At 40.1% G+C, this 16,999-nt stretch overlaps 2 protein-coding genes across 2 annotated transcripts; one reads left to right on the top strand and one right to left on the bottom strand.

The window, feature by feature from the left end:
* The first annotated feature begins 3,353 nt into the window (after window positions 1-3,353).
* Window positions 3,354-9,186, top strand: LOC124644560 (probable Xaa-Pro aminopeptidase P). The gene is made up of 8 exons (XM_047184007.1): window positions 3,354-3,435; window positions 4,083-4,159; window positions 4,793-4,917; window positions 5,497-5,668; window positions 6,166-6,269; window positions 7,235-7,370; window positions 8,399-8,494; window positions 8,976-9,186. The coding sequence occupies exons 1-8, from the start codon at window positions 3,395-3,397 to the stop codon at window positions 9,155-9,157; spliced, it is 933 nt and encodes a 310-aa protein (XP_047039963.1). The 5' UTR covers window positions 3,354-3,394; the 3' UTR covers window positions 9,158-9,186.
* Window positions 9,187-10,912: 1,726 nt separating this feature from the next.
* Window positions 10,913-16,605, bottom strand: LOC124644391 (probable Xaa-Pro aminopeptidase P). Its single transcript, XM_047183704.1, has 8 exons — window positions 16,524-16,605; window positions 15,805-15,881; window positions 15,048-15,172; window positions 14,296-14,467; window positions 13,695-13,798; window positions 12,588-12,723; window positions 11,456-11,551; window positions 10,913-10,974 (listed from the first exon to the last, which is right to left on the bottom strand). The coding sequence occupies exons 1-8, from the start codon at window positions 16,562-16,564 to the stop codon at window positions 10,913-10,915; spliced, it is 813 nt and encodes a 270-aa protein (XP_047039660.1). The 5' UTR covers window positions 16,565-16,605.
* Window positions 16,606-16,999: the final 394 nt, after the last annotated feature.

The following is a 16,999-nucleotide window of genomic DNA, read 5'->3' as shown; positions in this document are numbered from 1 at the left end:
CGGCAAATCTAGCGAGTTATCACGTAATATTTAAAAAATACAATATCTTTTTACTAATGATTTGATTTCAATATTTCCGAACTCAGCAATAGCGCTAAGAATATTACTTACACTGCCGGTTTCAGTTAGGTACATCTGTTGAAAGGACATTTTCAAAATTAAAGATTCTTAAAAACGATTTAAGATCAACCAGTGGCGTAGCGTGGGGCAAATGCTATTTAGGGGGCGGCAAAATTAAACCAATAAAATTTCGGAAAAAGCCGCCCTAGCTTTGGTCGTCTCCTATCAATTTTGACTGTTTCACCCTTTGCATCCCCAAAAAAATTCGCGCTCGCTGCGCTCGCGGCTCCATGTCAGATATCGCATTTTATCTTTGTTTAATTGTTGAGGCATTCAATTCCGAATAAACATTTTTCGCGCACGTCCGTTATGGCTTTTTATGATATGTTTACTTCATGAAAACTCTAAGGAAAAAATCGCGCTCGCTTCGCTCGCGGCTTTTGCACTTCACTTCTGTGCGTCTTACTTTTTGACTTTGCTTTGTTAATTTACAGTGATTTTTATTTGTTTTGTGTACTTTAAAAATAAAAATTTCGCGCTCGCTCCGCTCGCGCTTCCTTACATATGGAATGTGTCTTATAATTTTTCAACGGGAAACCCACCAAATAACGTATTTTACTGACTTTAAACATTGTTATAGATATTTAAGTGCGTTAGTTTAAGTTAATCACAATCTTTCAATACATAGGGGCCACTTGGGTAATGATTGCACTGCATTGATGCCCTAAGCAATTGCTTAGTTTGCTTATGGGCTAACCCAGGACTGCTTAGGGCTTAGGTTACTCTGAACATTTCAAGTAAATAAAAAGTTATGTGTAATGTATGTTATGTATTGCAGTAGTTATTTATCCAAAAGTAGGTGGGTTTTCTGCAATCAGAGCGGTGCATGTACATATTTTTTTCTGTTGGACAAGTAAGATGGATATGAATGGGCGGGGGGTCCGGACCCCCTGGATCCGCCCCCCCCCTTATATATTTTTTGACAAAACGTATGTAGTCGTAGGGCGGCATAATCAGTTTTGCACGCGGGCGAACAAACAGCTAGCGGCGGGCCTGGCTGGCTGATCTCTTTATATGAGAACAGCCGCCTTGGCCGAAATCGGCCGTGGACGCCATTATAATTATTATCCTTGGCATACAAGATGTCTTCTAGCTATGAAGAGGAAAATATATTCAAGAATAGTTTTCAAGTTGCAATTTAGGTTGGCAGGGTTAAGCTACAGTCGTCGAGATCACGTTTTGGATGGGTGGGGTTAAGCAACCATCGCCAAGGCCACGTTTTGGATGGGTAGAGTTAAACAACCGTCATCGAGGCCACGTTTTGGATGGGTGGGGTTAAGCAACATTCGTCGAGGTCACGTTTTAGATGGGTGGGGTTAAACAACAGTTGCCAAGGCCATAATTTAGATGGTTAAAGGTTAAAAAAATCGCTGTAAGTTCGTCTGTCATCAAGCTGTAGGTATTTCAAGAACGCTGAAATATATATGATAGCTAGACAGCTGAAATGTACACAGATGATGTATTTCAGTTGCCGCTATAACAACGAATACTGAAAACCAGGATATAATACATACACACATCAAAAGTGTCTAGGGATCAACATATATTTTTGCAATAACTTTTCTCCTGATTGATATTAATTAAAATTTTCTTTAAGGATTCATCAAATAAAGTGTTTTCGTTTGTCACAGTAACGATAAACCAAGTCACCTTTGCACTAATAAAGAAATTTGCCATTTTCCTAATAAAGGGATTTTTGACATTTGAAACACTAACACAAAAGTTCGAAAAAAAAGACTGAAATAACAGTTTTCTTTAAAAGTTTATTGGGTAACTTAAACAATTAATAATCCGTGTTTCTACCGCGAACACTAACAACACAAGAACATCGGTTTGGCATACTCAAAATGAGTTCATCCAAATCACGATGTGGAATGGCCGCCCATGTTCGTTGCAACAACAAAAAAAGGTCTTCTTGCGACTGGATACCCTCCATATTCGGCAGAGCTCTTCTCTGTAGCATATCCCATGCATGCTCAATCGGGTTCAAGTCTGGCGACTGAGCAGGCCAGGGCAGGACATTGATGTTAGCTGCCGCGAGAGTCTGTCTTACAACTCTTGCGGTGTGCGTCGTGCATTATCATGCATTAACTGAAATAAGGGACCGATTTGCACTTGTAGAGGAACGATGACGTCTGATACAATCGTCTCAGCATAAATTTGAGCGTTGAGGTTGCTTCTGATCCAAATCAACTCAGTTCTTCCGCCGATCCAAATACCCGCCCATACCATGATGGTTCCACCACTATAAGGATGGACTTCCTGGCAGGATTTTAATCGCTGTTGGCGTCCAGGGGTTCTCCAGTGTCGTATACGTCTTGTATCCGGTCTCATACCAAAACGAGACTCATCAGAAAAGCACACGAAACGCCATTGTTCTTCTGCCCAATTTCTGTGTTCAAGAGCCCATTGATATCGAATCCTACGATTGTGCATTGCTATAGGTGGTACCCGTAGCGGTCTTCGGGAATGAAGGTTCACTTCATGCAAGCGGTTTCTGACTGTTTGGTCGCTAATTAAGTTCCCTGAAGAGTGATGAAGCCTCACGGCTAACATCATGGCGGTTATTGTTGGAGCTCTTCGAGTTAAGATTTGAATGTATCGGTCTTGTCTCCGTGTGGTGCAGCGATACCGTCCTCCATGGCGCTCAGCTACGGTACCAGTGCTTCGGTAACGTGTCCAAAGTCGACTGATAACACTCTGACTTGTATTCAGAGCTAAAGCCACAGTACGTTGCCGGGAACCAGCTTCTATCATTCCCACGGCTCTGAGCATTTCTTCCCTGCTTAAATGACGTCGCCGCTCCATAATAACGTTGGTTTTAATCAGTAGTAGGGAAACAGTAGCACTAATAATGTCTTCAATGCGTTGTATGTGTTTATAGGGAAAATATTGACAGCTGATTTTCATCTTTTACTCGAATTTGATTCACAGTTCCTGATTCAAATTATGAAATGCACCAAAAAGGATCCATATAAATTTATAAAATCATAAATTTATTACAAAGCCACATCTCAATCTCAAGAAATCCGCATAAAAATGCTTGATCCCTAGACACTTTTGATGTGTGTATTTTAGAAGGGCGCGATTCCGACTCACACTTGGCCGATTTTATTTAATTGCTTATCAAAACTAGTTCTTATGATATTTTCTATCGGATTACTATAATATAAATTATTACATTTAATCTAATCCTATTATTATCGTCAATTGTTTTAGATAAACTCCCTCAAATGGAGATAAATTATTTTGATATCAATTTATTGTGTGTAAAATGGCCGGCGCAAGTGGTTGGATATTTACAATAAGTTTTATGTAAGTAAATATTATTATTTAGTTATTAAACCAATGATGTCTTCCTACCCGATTATCGGATAAGGCGGCGGTTCTCATATAAGATTAGCCAACTGCGCAGGACATATTGTAGTGCACACACAATTGCTTGGACACAGGTGCACTCAGTATGCCTTCACTCTCATGGCGCTATGGGATGACAATCCGACACCACCGGAGAGAAATCACAACCACGACCGAAAGTAGGGGGAGTTAATAAAAATAATAGGTTTTACTACGACGCTTATAGACTCACTCTTAGAGAAACTACTTTTCGCTCTTCTTCCTCCTGCCCTGTTCCCAATTTTTTTTGTAGTAGGCGCAATATGTCAAAAGGTGCAAGAGTTTACGCTAACTGATGAAAATCCTTAGGTACTTATAAATGCGAATTGAACTCTGTGAATATGCCAAAACTATTGAACTAATTTAAAAGACATTAGATATAGAGGTAATCTTGAGCCTGAGAAAGGATATAAGCTACTTTTGCCTGGTTAGAGATAGAATTCTCCTGGGGCGATTGATTTCCCTACCTCCGAGATGATGTGATGATGGAGACAAGGGGAAGACATAGGAACATTTCATCAAGTACTACTTAAGTTTGGGCTCATAAGATTTGTTTCACTTTACAGATTGGCCGCCAATCATGTTTGTGCTCACATACCATACTCGTATTATAACTCCGCGGAACCGGACTCTCCAACTTATGGTAAGCAAATAAATTATAACAGGAAGAAAATTGTATATCGGTGGCGTTTTATGTACCAAACGGATGACTGACTTTGATGCAACCGTTTGGTAACTTTTATTCCTCTTATACTTTAGCCTTTTCCCAGCTATATTAAGGTCGGCAATAGTCGGCATCCAAAGCAATTCAGTCCAATTCAAAATCAATGTGCAACAAGGAGCGACTGCCTTTCTGTTTTCCTCAAAACAGCTACCCGGGCAACCCGATACCACTTGGTAAGACTGGGTGTCTTTCTGTTCACCGTTACAACCGACCTACCAATTTAACTTGCTTTCCGAAATATGGAGGAGCTGACATCATCGTCACGTCAAGATGATTCCATTCACGGAGAGACCAAAGGTTGCTAAACCTTGTCATCGATCGACCTGTGCAGCTAGTAGCTATTTCATGAAAGTTGTCACCTGTATTAGTTCTGATGACAATACAATAAAATGGTACTGTCGAACTGATCTGATGATGGAGCCGGAAGATATGAACTGGAACTTCATGATGGAACATCGAATCATAGATTGATCGTGGTCAAGATTAAATTTGCATTTACAAAAGCGGATTTTTCTAGTGTTTTTTATACTACGAATTTATTATATCTTTCAGTGAACGTACAGCCTTCAAACAAGCTGAGTAGGCAGTCAGCTGCCTCCCGCCTGGCTGCCGTGCGCGCCGTGATGAGTGAGAGACACGTAGACGCATATATTGTGCCCACAGCTGATGCACATAACGTGAGTGACCATCAGACTCATCCTCCGAGCCTTTTCCCATGTTGGGGTCGGCTTCCAGTCTAACCGGATGTAGCTGAGTACCAACACTTTACTAGGAGCGACTGCCCTATCTGACTTCCTCAACCCAGTTACCCGGGCAACCCAATACCCCTTGGTTAGACTGGTGTCAGACTTACTGGCTTCTGACTACCCGTAACGACTGCCAAGGAAGTTCAATGACAGCCGCGCACAGCAAATAAATAAATTGATTGATTGATTAGTTTTTAGGGTTCCGTACCCAAAGGGTAAAACGGGACCCTATTGTTTTCGCTCCTCTGTCCGTCCGTCCGTCAGTCCGTCCGTCTGTCACCAGGCTGTATCTCATAAACCGTGATAGTTAGAGAGCTGAAATTTTCACAGATGATGTATTATTGTTGCCGCTATAACAACAAATACTGAAAACTAGAATTAAATAAATATTTTAGGGTGCTCCCATACAAGAAACGTGATTTTTTGTCAGTTTTATAAACAATGGTACGGAACCCTTGGTAGGAGTCGACTCGGGCCGGTTTTTTAAAGTATTCCTTTTTTGCTATCTAGTCTCAGTACATATCCCCGGCGGACGCGCGTCGCGAGTGGCTCTCTGGTCTGCGCGGCTCGTCGGGCACGGCGCTGGTGACGGCTACCAGGGCGCTGGTCTGGACCGACGCCCGGTACTGGACGCAGTTCGACGTAGAAGTCGACGCCACTCTTTGGGACCTGATGAAGCAGGGTGAGTTGTTATGGCAATACTTCAGCAAGAAGTTATCATAGGTATGTTCAATTCCAAACAAGGGTTTGCAAAGTCTCGAAATAAGACAATCAATTCACACTTTGACGGAATGGAATGGAAGCGACTTTTTACAATATCACATCATGAACTTTATGCCAATTGGAGATATAACTACTTAGTTCGGTAGGTGTGTTGATTCAGCAGGTGTGTACCCACCTTATGATTGAATCATTTCATCTACATAGCCTTTTCCTAACTGTATTGGGTCGGCTTACAGTTTTGACACATGGAAAGACTGTGTCTATCTAACCTCATCAGCGCAGTTACCCGGGCAGCATGACTCCCCTTGCTAAGACTGTTTTTCAGAATTTTTAACTTCTACCCGTAACGATTGCATATCATTGCTTAACCTTAAGATCAATGGATCCGTACGGCTGTCACCTAGCCTAGAACACCTTAACTCCTACTGGCTTAATCATCTGTATGTAATATTGCAGGAGTTGATGATTCCCTGCAGACCTGGCTTGTGAACAACATGGCGGAGTCGGTGGTGGCTGTCGATCCTACCACCTACACTAGGAGTGCCTGGACTACTCTGGAAGTAAGTAGTTTGACAATACTCTTATGTCACCACTTCGTTTCCTATAAATATTATATTTCCTGGTCAACTTTTTGTCGTCACAGTACCATTTTTATATTACCAAAAACAGTGGCTTTACTTTAATTTTTCCCATGACTATAAAAATATAAATATGTAAACTTTTTTTGCCTATATAACTACTTTAGTCTAACAGCCAGTTTCTTCATCAAAAGTTAAAGCCAAAGTAAAAGTCAAAGTAATGTCTAAGGTTAAGGTAACGGTTAAATTCAATTTTTCTATGAATTTTGCTGTCACTTTAGCCTTGAAAAAACGAATTTGACCGTTACTTTTACTTTAGACATTACTTTAACTTTAACTTTTGATGAAGAAACTGGCCGTTAGTCAACAATAATAAGTAACATAGCCGACAAGAGCTTCCTCTCTCCTAACCCACTTATTTTGCTGTGCCCGACAGGGTCCATGTGAACTATTTATTTTGCTGTGCCCGACGGGGTCCATGTGAACTATTTATTTTGCTGTGCCCGACAGGGTCCATGTGAACTATTTAAGTACTACCACCTAAGAATACATGTGGAAAGCAATAAAACTATTGAGTATTGACTTTTTCCGTGTCCCGGTAAAACGGTAAGATTCAGAATTAATAGCTTCCGCCAACGATTCCACGACGCGTTCCGTGGGAACTACATACATCGCGCACCCAGTTGAAAAGGCATAGCTTACAGAGTTCCTCAATACCATTGCTTCTGGAGATAGGTAAATGTGTTTAAACAGCTTAATAAAATCGCTCACATAATATTAGTAATCCGATTTTTTCTGTTCCATTATTAGTTACTATTTACATATTTAGTAGATGAATGATAGATACTGAAATTGATTGCATTTGGCAAGAAAACGCATATCGCATAGGGTCACAATAAAAACTTGCCTCGACATTTAACTTAAAAATGTTTAACATTTATTCCCAGACGGCATTAGCAGCACGTAACATAACACTACAGGCTATATACGAGAACCTGGTAGACATCGCTAGAACTAGGCTCAATGACGGACCGCCTGACAGACTCAATGAGGCCCTACTGCCTCTCACTCTGCAGTACACCGGTAAGTCATCATCATCTGTCTAGCTTCGTGCTTCTTATTTATCAACTAGCGACCCGCTCTGGCTTCGCACGGGATAACAGTATCTCTCTACTATTTAATGTATGTTATCTATACTAATCTGTAGGTACTAATATTACAAAGCTGAAGAGTTTGTTTGTTTGTTTGAACGTGCTAATCTCAGGAACTACTGGTCCGATTTGAAAATTTCTTTCAGTGTTAGATAGCCCATTTATCGAGGTAGGCTATAGGCTACTTTTTATCCCGGTACGGGAAGTAGTTCCTACGGGATGCGGGTGAAACTGTTGGCAGAAGCTAGTTATACATATAAACCTTCCTCTTTAATCACTATCTATTAAAAACCGCATGAAAATCGGTTGCGTAGTTTTAAAAAATTAAGCGTACAAAGGGACATAGGGACAGAAAAAGCGACTTTGTTTTATACTATGTATAGAAGTCAAATCATTTATTTCATTTAGGCCTTTACAAGCACTCATGAACATCATCATCTCCCGAGCCTTTCCAATTATGTTGGGGTCGGCTTTTTGCAAGCTCTTATGAGCGTCAAAAATATAAATAGCTTTGATTCTAGCTGCCCATTCCATAAGTAGCTTCCTATGGAGAAGAACGGGCAAGAAACTCCCTTGTTAATCTTTTTGAAAATAGTAGATATTCTGTAAATAAGGAGAACATATTCTAGTGCACCTGCATTCGCGCATACGCACTCACTATTCCTTCACTCTCATAGCCCGACGGGACGGCAATCCGACACCACCGGAGACAGATCACAAGCAGGACCGACATTTACGAGATCTCCGATCATCAGACTCAAGAGTTCTTTGTGAAAGTTTCTTAAAAACACAAAGTGATTTAGGCCCGACCCACAAACGGAATCTGAGACACCGTGCGTGGGAGGCAGAAATTCCGGAGTATTGGAATCCCTGTGAAGCTTGACTAAGTTGCAATGCTTGATTAAATGTTGGTCCTCCAAATAATAAATAAATAAAATGTCTTTAAAAATAATTTCCCAGGTCAGCCATCTTCCGAGAAGATCTCGGAGTTAGTTCAACAAATGAACACTAGAGGCGCCACTGTATTGCTGCTGACTGCCTTGGACGATATAGCGTGTAAGTCAATAAACCGTTATCATCATCTCCCGAGCCTTTTCCCAACGTTGGAGTCAGCTTCCAATCTAACCGGATGCAGCTGAGTACTAGTGTGTTACAAGAAAGGAATGCCTGTCTAATGTTCTCAACCTAGTTATAATCATCGGCAAGGATATTGAGCCCTGACCTTCACTTGAGCAGAAGTGATTTATTGGTTTATTGCCTTAAGTGTACAGTGCGCAAAGCGATCCCCACTCTTCCGCCGAGAGCTCATAATCCGTGCCGATAACTATACTCAATACCCTTTGGTAAGACTGGATGTCAGACTTGCTGACTTCTGACATGTAACGACTGCCAAAAAAGTTTTTAAACATTTTTATAGAAAAATCCCTTGACTTTCGCGGAAGTTAGTTGTAAATCTGAGTGCCCAAATGTATTCATCCAATTTCTGTAACTTCTTATACCGACTGAAACTCTTCTAAATACATAATTTTATTTTCAGACACACTAAACGTTCGCGGTTCCGACATACCGTTCAATCCAGTGTTCTTTTCTTATCTTGTGATCAGGAGGAACCCGACAACGGTAAGAAAGTATATGACATCATATTATGCTCTCTTTCCAGTTAGATTTTATACATTTTCAAATGAGAATAAATATTTTGACCACCATAAAATGCTTTGATACCCTAACCAAAAATATCTACTTAACACCAGAAAAATAAAGTCTAAAAATATAATAGTACCAGCTATTTTAGTCACGACTCCACTTTAAATTGTATTCGACCAACCAAAGAAGACGGATCATCACAATCCATACAAAATTGCCCCACGTCCTATAACAATGTGATGTATCTCAAAAAAAAGATGAAAATGTTTAAAAAAATATGGCATACTCTCGAATTCATTTTTTTTACACCTTCATACGAAAAAAATGCTTTAAAAATTGTTCAGGCGCTGTTATGAAAACATCGTTCATAGGACTATTTATGGACTATTTATTAAATATTTTTTTGTTTGATAGGGTATACCTCACAGGTGGTCCCATAATCATCAGGCCAGGATCTCATGATGGAAACCCTGAGAAATCCAGGGCAACTTTTGAAAGTTGTAGGCATGCGCAGGAAAATACTTGACTATAAGGTGTATGTCTTACAACAATATGCAACAGTAAAGGTTTGGAGCTGACCTGATGATGGAGACGAAAGAAGGTCGAGGGAACTCGACAACCGAATATGTAAACTACCTCGTGTTTGGGCTCATATTATTTGTATTGAATAGACCTTTGCAACAGTGAAGGTTTGAAGCTGACTTGATGATGGAGACCAGAGAAGGGCGAGGGAACTCGACAACTGAATGTAACACCTCGTGTTTCTCATATAGTATTGAATACTTGCATGAAGGTTTGAAGCTGACTTTGATCCAGAGAACTCACTATTGAACGGGTTTGATAGTATTGAGAACATCCACTTATGCGGATAGTGACAACTGTGCTTGTCACTGAAAAGCCAAAAATAAAAATAAAAACTTTTTACAATAAAAAAACTTCCAAAAACACTGAAAAGCAAAAAAAAATAGTCTTAGGAGCATCGGCCTAGAAGTCGGTGGGGAAATAAACTTAGGTACATCCTTTAGACACCGACTTCTGAGGTAGTTTAAATATTTTCTTGTCGAGTTCCCTCGCCCTTCTCTGGTCTCCATCATCAAGTCACTTCAAACCTTCACTGTTGCAAAGTCTATTCAATACAAATAATATGAGCCCAAACACGAGGTAGTTTACATATTCGGTTGTCGAGTTCCCTCGACCTTCTTTCGTCTCCATCATCAGGTCAGCTCCAAACCTTTACTGTTGCATATTGTTGTAAGACATACACCTTATAGTCAAGTTTTTTTCCTGCGCATGCCTACAACTTCAAAAGTTGCCCTGGATTTCTCAGGTTTCCATCATGAGATCCTGGCCTGATGATTATGGGACCACCTGTGAGGTATACCCTATCAAACAAAAAAATATTTAATAAATATCCATAAAGTCCTATGAACGATGTTTTCATAACAGCGCCTGAACAATTTTAAAGCATTTTTTCGTATGAAGGTGTAAAAAAAATGAATTAGAGAGTATGCCATATTTTTTTTAAACATTTTCATCTTTTTTTTGAGATACATCACATTGTTATAGGACGTGGGGCAATTTTGTATGGATTGTGATCCGTCTTCTTTGGTTGGTCGAATACAATTTAAAGTGGAGTCGTGACTAAAATAGCTGGTACTATTATATTTTTAGACTTTATTTTTCTGGTGTTTAAGTAGATATTTTTGTTAGGGTATCAAAGCATTTTATGGTGGTCAAAATTTATTCTCATTTGAAAATGTATAAAATCTAACTGGAAAGAGAGCATAATATGATGTCATATACTTTCTTACCGTTGTCGGTTCCTCCTGATCACAAGATAAGAAAAGAACACTGGATTGAACGGTTGTCGGAACCGCGAACGTTTAGTGTGTCTGAAAAAAAAATTATGTATTTAGAAGAGTTTCAGTCGGTATAAGAAGTTACAGAAATTGGATGAATACATTTGGGCACTCAGATTTACAACTAACTTCCGCGAAAGTCAAGGGAATTTTTCTATAAAAAATGTTTAAAAAACTTTTTTGGCAGTCGTTACATGTCAGAAGTCAGCAAGTCTGACATCCAGTCTTACCAAAGGGTATTGAGTATAGTTATCGGCACGGATTATGAGCTCTCGGCGGAAGAGTGGGGATCGCTTTGCGCACTGTACACTTAAGCAATAAACCAATAAATCACTTCTGCTCAAGTGAAGGTCAGGGCTCAATATCCTTGCCGATGATTATAACTAGGTTGAGAACATTAGACAGGCATTCCTTTCTTGTAACACACTAGTACTCAGCTGCATCCGTTAGATTGGAAGCTGACTCCAACGTTGGAAAAGGCTCGGGAGATGATGATAACGGTTTATTGACTTACACGCTATATCGTCCAAGGCAGTCAGCAGCAATACAGTGGCGCCTCTAGTGTTCATTTGTTGAACTAACTCCGAGATCTTCTCGGAAGATGGCTGACCTGGGAAATTATTTTAAAGACATTTTATTTATTTATTATTTGGAGGACCAACAATTTAATCAAGCATTGCAACTTAGTCAAGCTTCACAGGGATTCCAATACTCCGGAATTTCTGCCTCCCACGCACGGTGTCTCAGATTCCGTTGTGGGTCGGGCCTAAATCACTTTGTGTTTTTTAAGAAACTTTCACAAAGAACTCTTGAGTCTGATGATCGAGATCTCGTAAATGTCGGTCCTGCTTGGATCTGTCTCCGGTGGTGTCGGATTGCCGTCCCGTCGGGCTATGAGAGTGAAGGAATAGTGAGTGCGTATGCGCGAATGCAGGTGCACTAGAATATGTTCTCCTTATTTACAGAATATCTACTATTTTCAAAAAGATTAACAAGGAGTTTCTTGCCCGTTCTTCTCCATAGGAAGCTACTTATGGAATGGCAGCTAGAATCAAAGCTATTTATATTTTTGACGCTCATAAGAGCTTGCAAAAAGCCGACCCCAACATAATTGGAAAGGCTCGGGAGATGATGATGTTCATGAGTGCTTGTAAAGGCCTAAATGAAATAAATGATTTGACTTCTATACATATATAAAACAAAGTCGCTTTTTCTGTCCCTATGTCCCCTTTGTACGCTTAATTTTTTAAAACTACGCAACCGATTTTCATGCGGTTTTTTAGATGATAGTAAGAAATAGATAGTATTAAAGAGGAAGGTTTATATGTATAACTAGCCTCTGCCAACAGTTTCACCCGCATCCCGTAGGAACTACTTCCCGTACCGGGATAAAAAGTAGCCTATAGCCTACCTCGATAAATGGGCTATCTAACACTGAAAGAAATTTTCAAATCGGACAGTAGTTCCTGAGATTAGCACGTTCAAACAAACAAACAAACTCTTCAGCTTTGTAATATTAGTACCTACAGATTAGTATAGATAACATACATTAAATAGTAGAGAGATACTGTTATCCCGTGCGAAGCCGAGCGGGTCGCTAGTTGATAAATAAGAAGCACGAAGCTAGACAGATGATGATGACTTACCGGTGTACTGCAGAGTGAGAGGCAGTAGGGCCTCATTGAGTCTGTCAGGCGGTCCGTCATTGAGCCTAGTTCTAGCGATGTCTACCAGGTTCTCGTATATAGCCTGTAGTGTTATGTTACGTGCTGCTAATGCCGTCTGGGAATAAATGTTAAACATTTTTAAGTTAAATGTCGAGGCAAGTTTTTATTGTGACCCTATGCGATATGCGTTTTCTTGCCAAATGCAATCAATTTCAGTATCTATCATTCATCTACTAAATATGTAAATAGTAACTAATAATGGAACAGAAAAAATCGGATTACTAATATTATGTGAGCGATTTTATTAAGCTGTTTAAACACATTTACCTATCTCCAGAAGCAATGGTATTGAGGAACTCTGTAAGCTATGCCTTTTCAACTGGGTGCGCGATGTATGTAGTTTCCACGGAACGCGTCGTGGAATCGTTGGCGGAAGCTATTAATTCTGAATCTTACCGTTTTACCGGGACACGGAAAAAGTCAATACTCAATAGTTTTTGCTTTCCACATGTATTCTTAGGTGGTAGTACTTATAAATAGTTCACATGGACCCTGTCGGGCACAGCAAAATAAATAGTTCACATGGACCCCGTCGGGCACAGCAAAATAAATAGTTCACATGGACCCTGTCGGGCACAGCAAATAAGTGGGTTAGGAGAGAGGAAGCTCTTGTCGGCTATGTTACTTATTATTGTTGACTAACGGCCAGTTTCTTCTTCATCAAAAGTTAAAGTTAAAGTAATGTCTAAAGTAAAAGTAACGGTCAAATTCGTTTTTTCAAGGCTAAAGTGACAGCAAAATTCATAGAAAAATTGAATTTAACCGTTACCTTAACCTTAGACATTACTTTGACTTTTACTTTGGCTTTAACTTTTGATGAAGAAACTGGCTGTTTAGACTAAAGTAGTTATATAGGCAAAAAAAGTTTACATATTTATATTTTTATAGTCATGGGAAAAATTAAAGTAAAGCCACTGTTTTTGGTAATATAAAAATGGTACTGTGACGACAAAAGTTGACCAGGAAATATAATATTTATAGGAAACGAAGTGGTGACATGTATAAGAGTATTGTCAAACTACTTACTTCCAGAGTAGTCCAGGCACTCCTAGTGTAGGTGGTAGGATCGACAGCCACCACCGACTCCGCCATGTTGTTCACAAGCCAGGTCTGCAGGGAATCATCAACTCCTGCAATATTACATACAGATGATTAAGCCAGTAGGAGTTAAGGTGTTCTAGGCTAGGTGACAGCCGTACGGATCCATTGATCTTAAGGTTAAGCAATGATATGCAATCGTTACGGGTAGAAGTTAAAAATTCTGAAAAACAGTCTTAGCAAGGGGAGTCATGCTGCCCGGGTAACTGCGCTGATGAGGTTAGATAGACACAGTCTTTCCATGTGTCAAAACTGTAAGCCGACCCAATACAGTTAGGAAAAGGCTATGTAGATGAAATGATTCAATCATAAGGTGGGTACACACCTGCTGAATCAACACACCTACCGAACTAAGTAGTTATATCTCCAATTGGCATAAAGTTCATGATGTGATATTGTAAAAAGTCGCTTCCATTCCATTCCGTCAAAGTGTGAATTGATTGTCTTATTTCGAGACTTTGCAAACCCTTGTTTGGAATTGAACATACCTATGATAACTTCTTGCTGAAGTATTGCCATAACAACTCACCCTGCTTCATCAGGTCCCAAAGAGTGGCGTCGACTTCTACGTCGAACTGCGTCCAGTACCGGGCGTCGGTCCAGACCAGCGCCCTGGTAGCCGTCACCAGCGCCGTGCCCGACGAGCCGCGCAGACCAGAGAGCCACTCGCGACGCGCGTCCGCCGGGGATATGTACTGAGACTAGATAGCAAAAAAGGAATACTTTAAAAAACCGGCCCGAGTCGACTCCTACCAAGGGTTCCGTACCATTGTTTATAAAACTGACAAAAAATCACGTTTTCTTGTATGGGAGCACCCTAAAATATTTATTTAATTCTAGTTTTCAGTATTTGTTGTTATAGCGGCAACAATAATACATCATCTGTGAAAATTTCAGCTCTCTAACTATCACGGTTTATGAGATACAGCCTGGTGACAGACGGACGGACTGACGGACGGACGGACAGAGGAGCGAAAACAATAGGGTCCCGTTTTACCCTTTGGGTACGGAACCCTAAAAACTAATCAATCAATCAATTTATTTATTTGCTGTGCGCGGCTGTCATTGAACTTCCTTGGCAGTCGTTACGGGTAGTCAGAAGCCAGTAAGTCTGACACCAGTCTAACCAAGGGGTATTGGGTTGCCCGGGTAACTGGGTTGAGGAAGTCAGATAGGGCAGTCGCTCCTAGTAAAGTGTTGGTACTCAGCTACATCCGGTTAGACTGGAAGCCGACCCCAACATGGGAAAAGGCTCGGAGGATGAGTCTGATGGTCACTCACGTTATGTGCATCAGCTGTGGGCACAATATATGCGTCTACGTGTCTCTCACTCATCACGGCGCGCACGGCAGCCAGGCGGGAGGCAGCTGACTGCCTACTCAGCTTGTTTGAAGGCTGTACGTTCACTGAAAGATATAATAAATTCGTAGTATAAAAACACTAGAAAAATCCGCTTTTGTAAATGCAAAATTTAATCTTGACCACGATCAATCTATGATACGATGTTCCATCATGAAGTTCCAGTTCATATCTTCCGGCTCCATCATCAGATCAGTTCGACAGTACCATATTATTGTATTGTCATCAGAACTAATACAGGTGACAACTTTCATGAAATAGCTACTAGCTGCACAGGTCGATCGATGACAAGGTTTAGCAACCTTTGGTCTCTCCGTGAATGGAATCATCTTGACGTGACGATGATGTCAGCTCCTCCATATTTCGGAAAGCAAGTTAAATTGGTAGGTCGGTGTAACGGTGAACAGAAAGACACCCAGTCTTACCAAGTGGTATCGGGTTGCCCGGGTAGCTGTTTTGAGGAAAACAGAAAGGCAGTCGCTCCTTGTTGCACATTGATTTTGAATTGGACTGAATTGCTTTGGATGCCGACTATTGCCGACCTTAATATAGCTGGGAAAAGGCTAAAGTATAAGAGGAATAAAAGTTACCAAACGGTTGCATCAAAGTCAGTCATCCGTTTGGTACATAAAACGCCACCGATATACAATTTTCTTCCTGTTATAATTTATTTGCTTACCATAAGTTGGAGAGTCCGGTTCCGCGGAGTTATAATACGAGTATGGTATGTGAGCACAAACATGATTGGCGGCCAATCTGTAAAGTGAAACAAATCTTATGAGCCCAAACTTAAGTAGTACTTGATGAAATGTTCCTATGTCTTCCCCTTGTCTCCATCATCACATCATCTCGGAGGTAGGGAAATCAATCGCCCAGGAGAATTCTCTCTCTAACCAGGCAAAAGTAGCTTATATCCTTTCTCAGGCTCAAGATTACCTCTATATCTAATGTCTTTTAAATTAGTTCAATAGTTTTGGCATATTCACAGAGTTCAATTCGCATTTATAAGTACCTAAGGATTTTCATCAGTTAGCGTAAACTCTTGCACCTTTTGACATATTGCGCCTACTACAAAAAAAATTGGGAACAGGGCAGGAGGAAGAAGACGAAAAGTAGTTTCTCTAAGAGTGAGTCTATAAGCGTCGTAGTAAAACCTATTATTTTTATTAACTCCCCCTACTTTCGGTCGTGGTTGTGATTTCTCTCCGGTGGTGTCGGATTGTCATCCCATAGCGCCATGAGAGTGAAGGCATACTGAGTGCACCTGTGTCCAAGCAATTGTGTGTGCACTACAATATGTCCTGCGCAGTTGGCTAATCTTATGAGAACCGCCGCCTTATCCGATAATCGGTAGGAAGACATCATTGGTTTAATAACTAAATAATAATATTTACTTACATAAAACTTATTGTAAATATCCAACCACTTGCGCCGGCCATTTTACACACAATAAATTGATATCAAAATAATTTATCTCCATTTGAGGGAGTTTATCTAAAACAATTGACGATAATAATAGGATTAGATTAAATGTAATAATTTATATTATAGTAATCCGATAGAAAATATCATAAGAACTAGTTTTGATAAGCAATTAAATAAAATCGGCCAAGTGTGAGTCGGAATCGCGCCTTCTAAAATACACACATCAAAAGTGTCTAGGGATCAAGCATTTTTATGCGGATTTCTTGAGATTGAGATGTGGCTTTGTAATAAATTTATGATTTTATAAATTTATATGGATCCTTTTTGGTGCATTTCATAATTTGAATCAGGAACTGTGAATCAAATTCGAGTAAAAGATGAAAATCAGCTGTCAATATTTTCCCTATAAACACATACAACGCATTGAAGACATTATTAGTGCTACTGTT

This window comes from Helicoverpa zea, chromosome 30, assembly GCF_022581195.2.
Source record: "Helicoverpa zea isolate HzStark_Cry1AcR chromosome 30, ilHelZeax1.1, whole genome shotgun sequence".
Classification (NCBI taxonomy): domain Eukaryota; kingdom Metazoa; phylum Arthropoda; class Insecta; order Lepidoptera; family Noctuidae; genus Helicoverpa; species Helicoverpa zea.
This window is presented reverse-complemented; position numbering and strand designations above follow the sequence as displayed.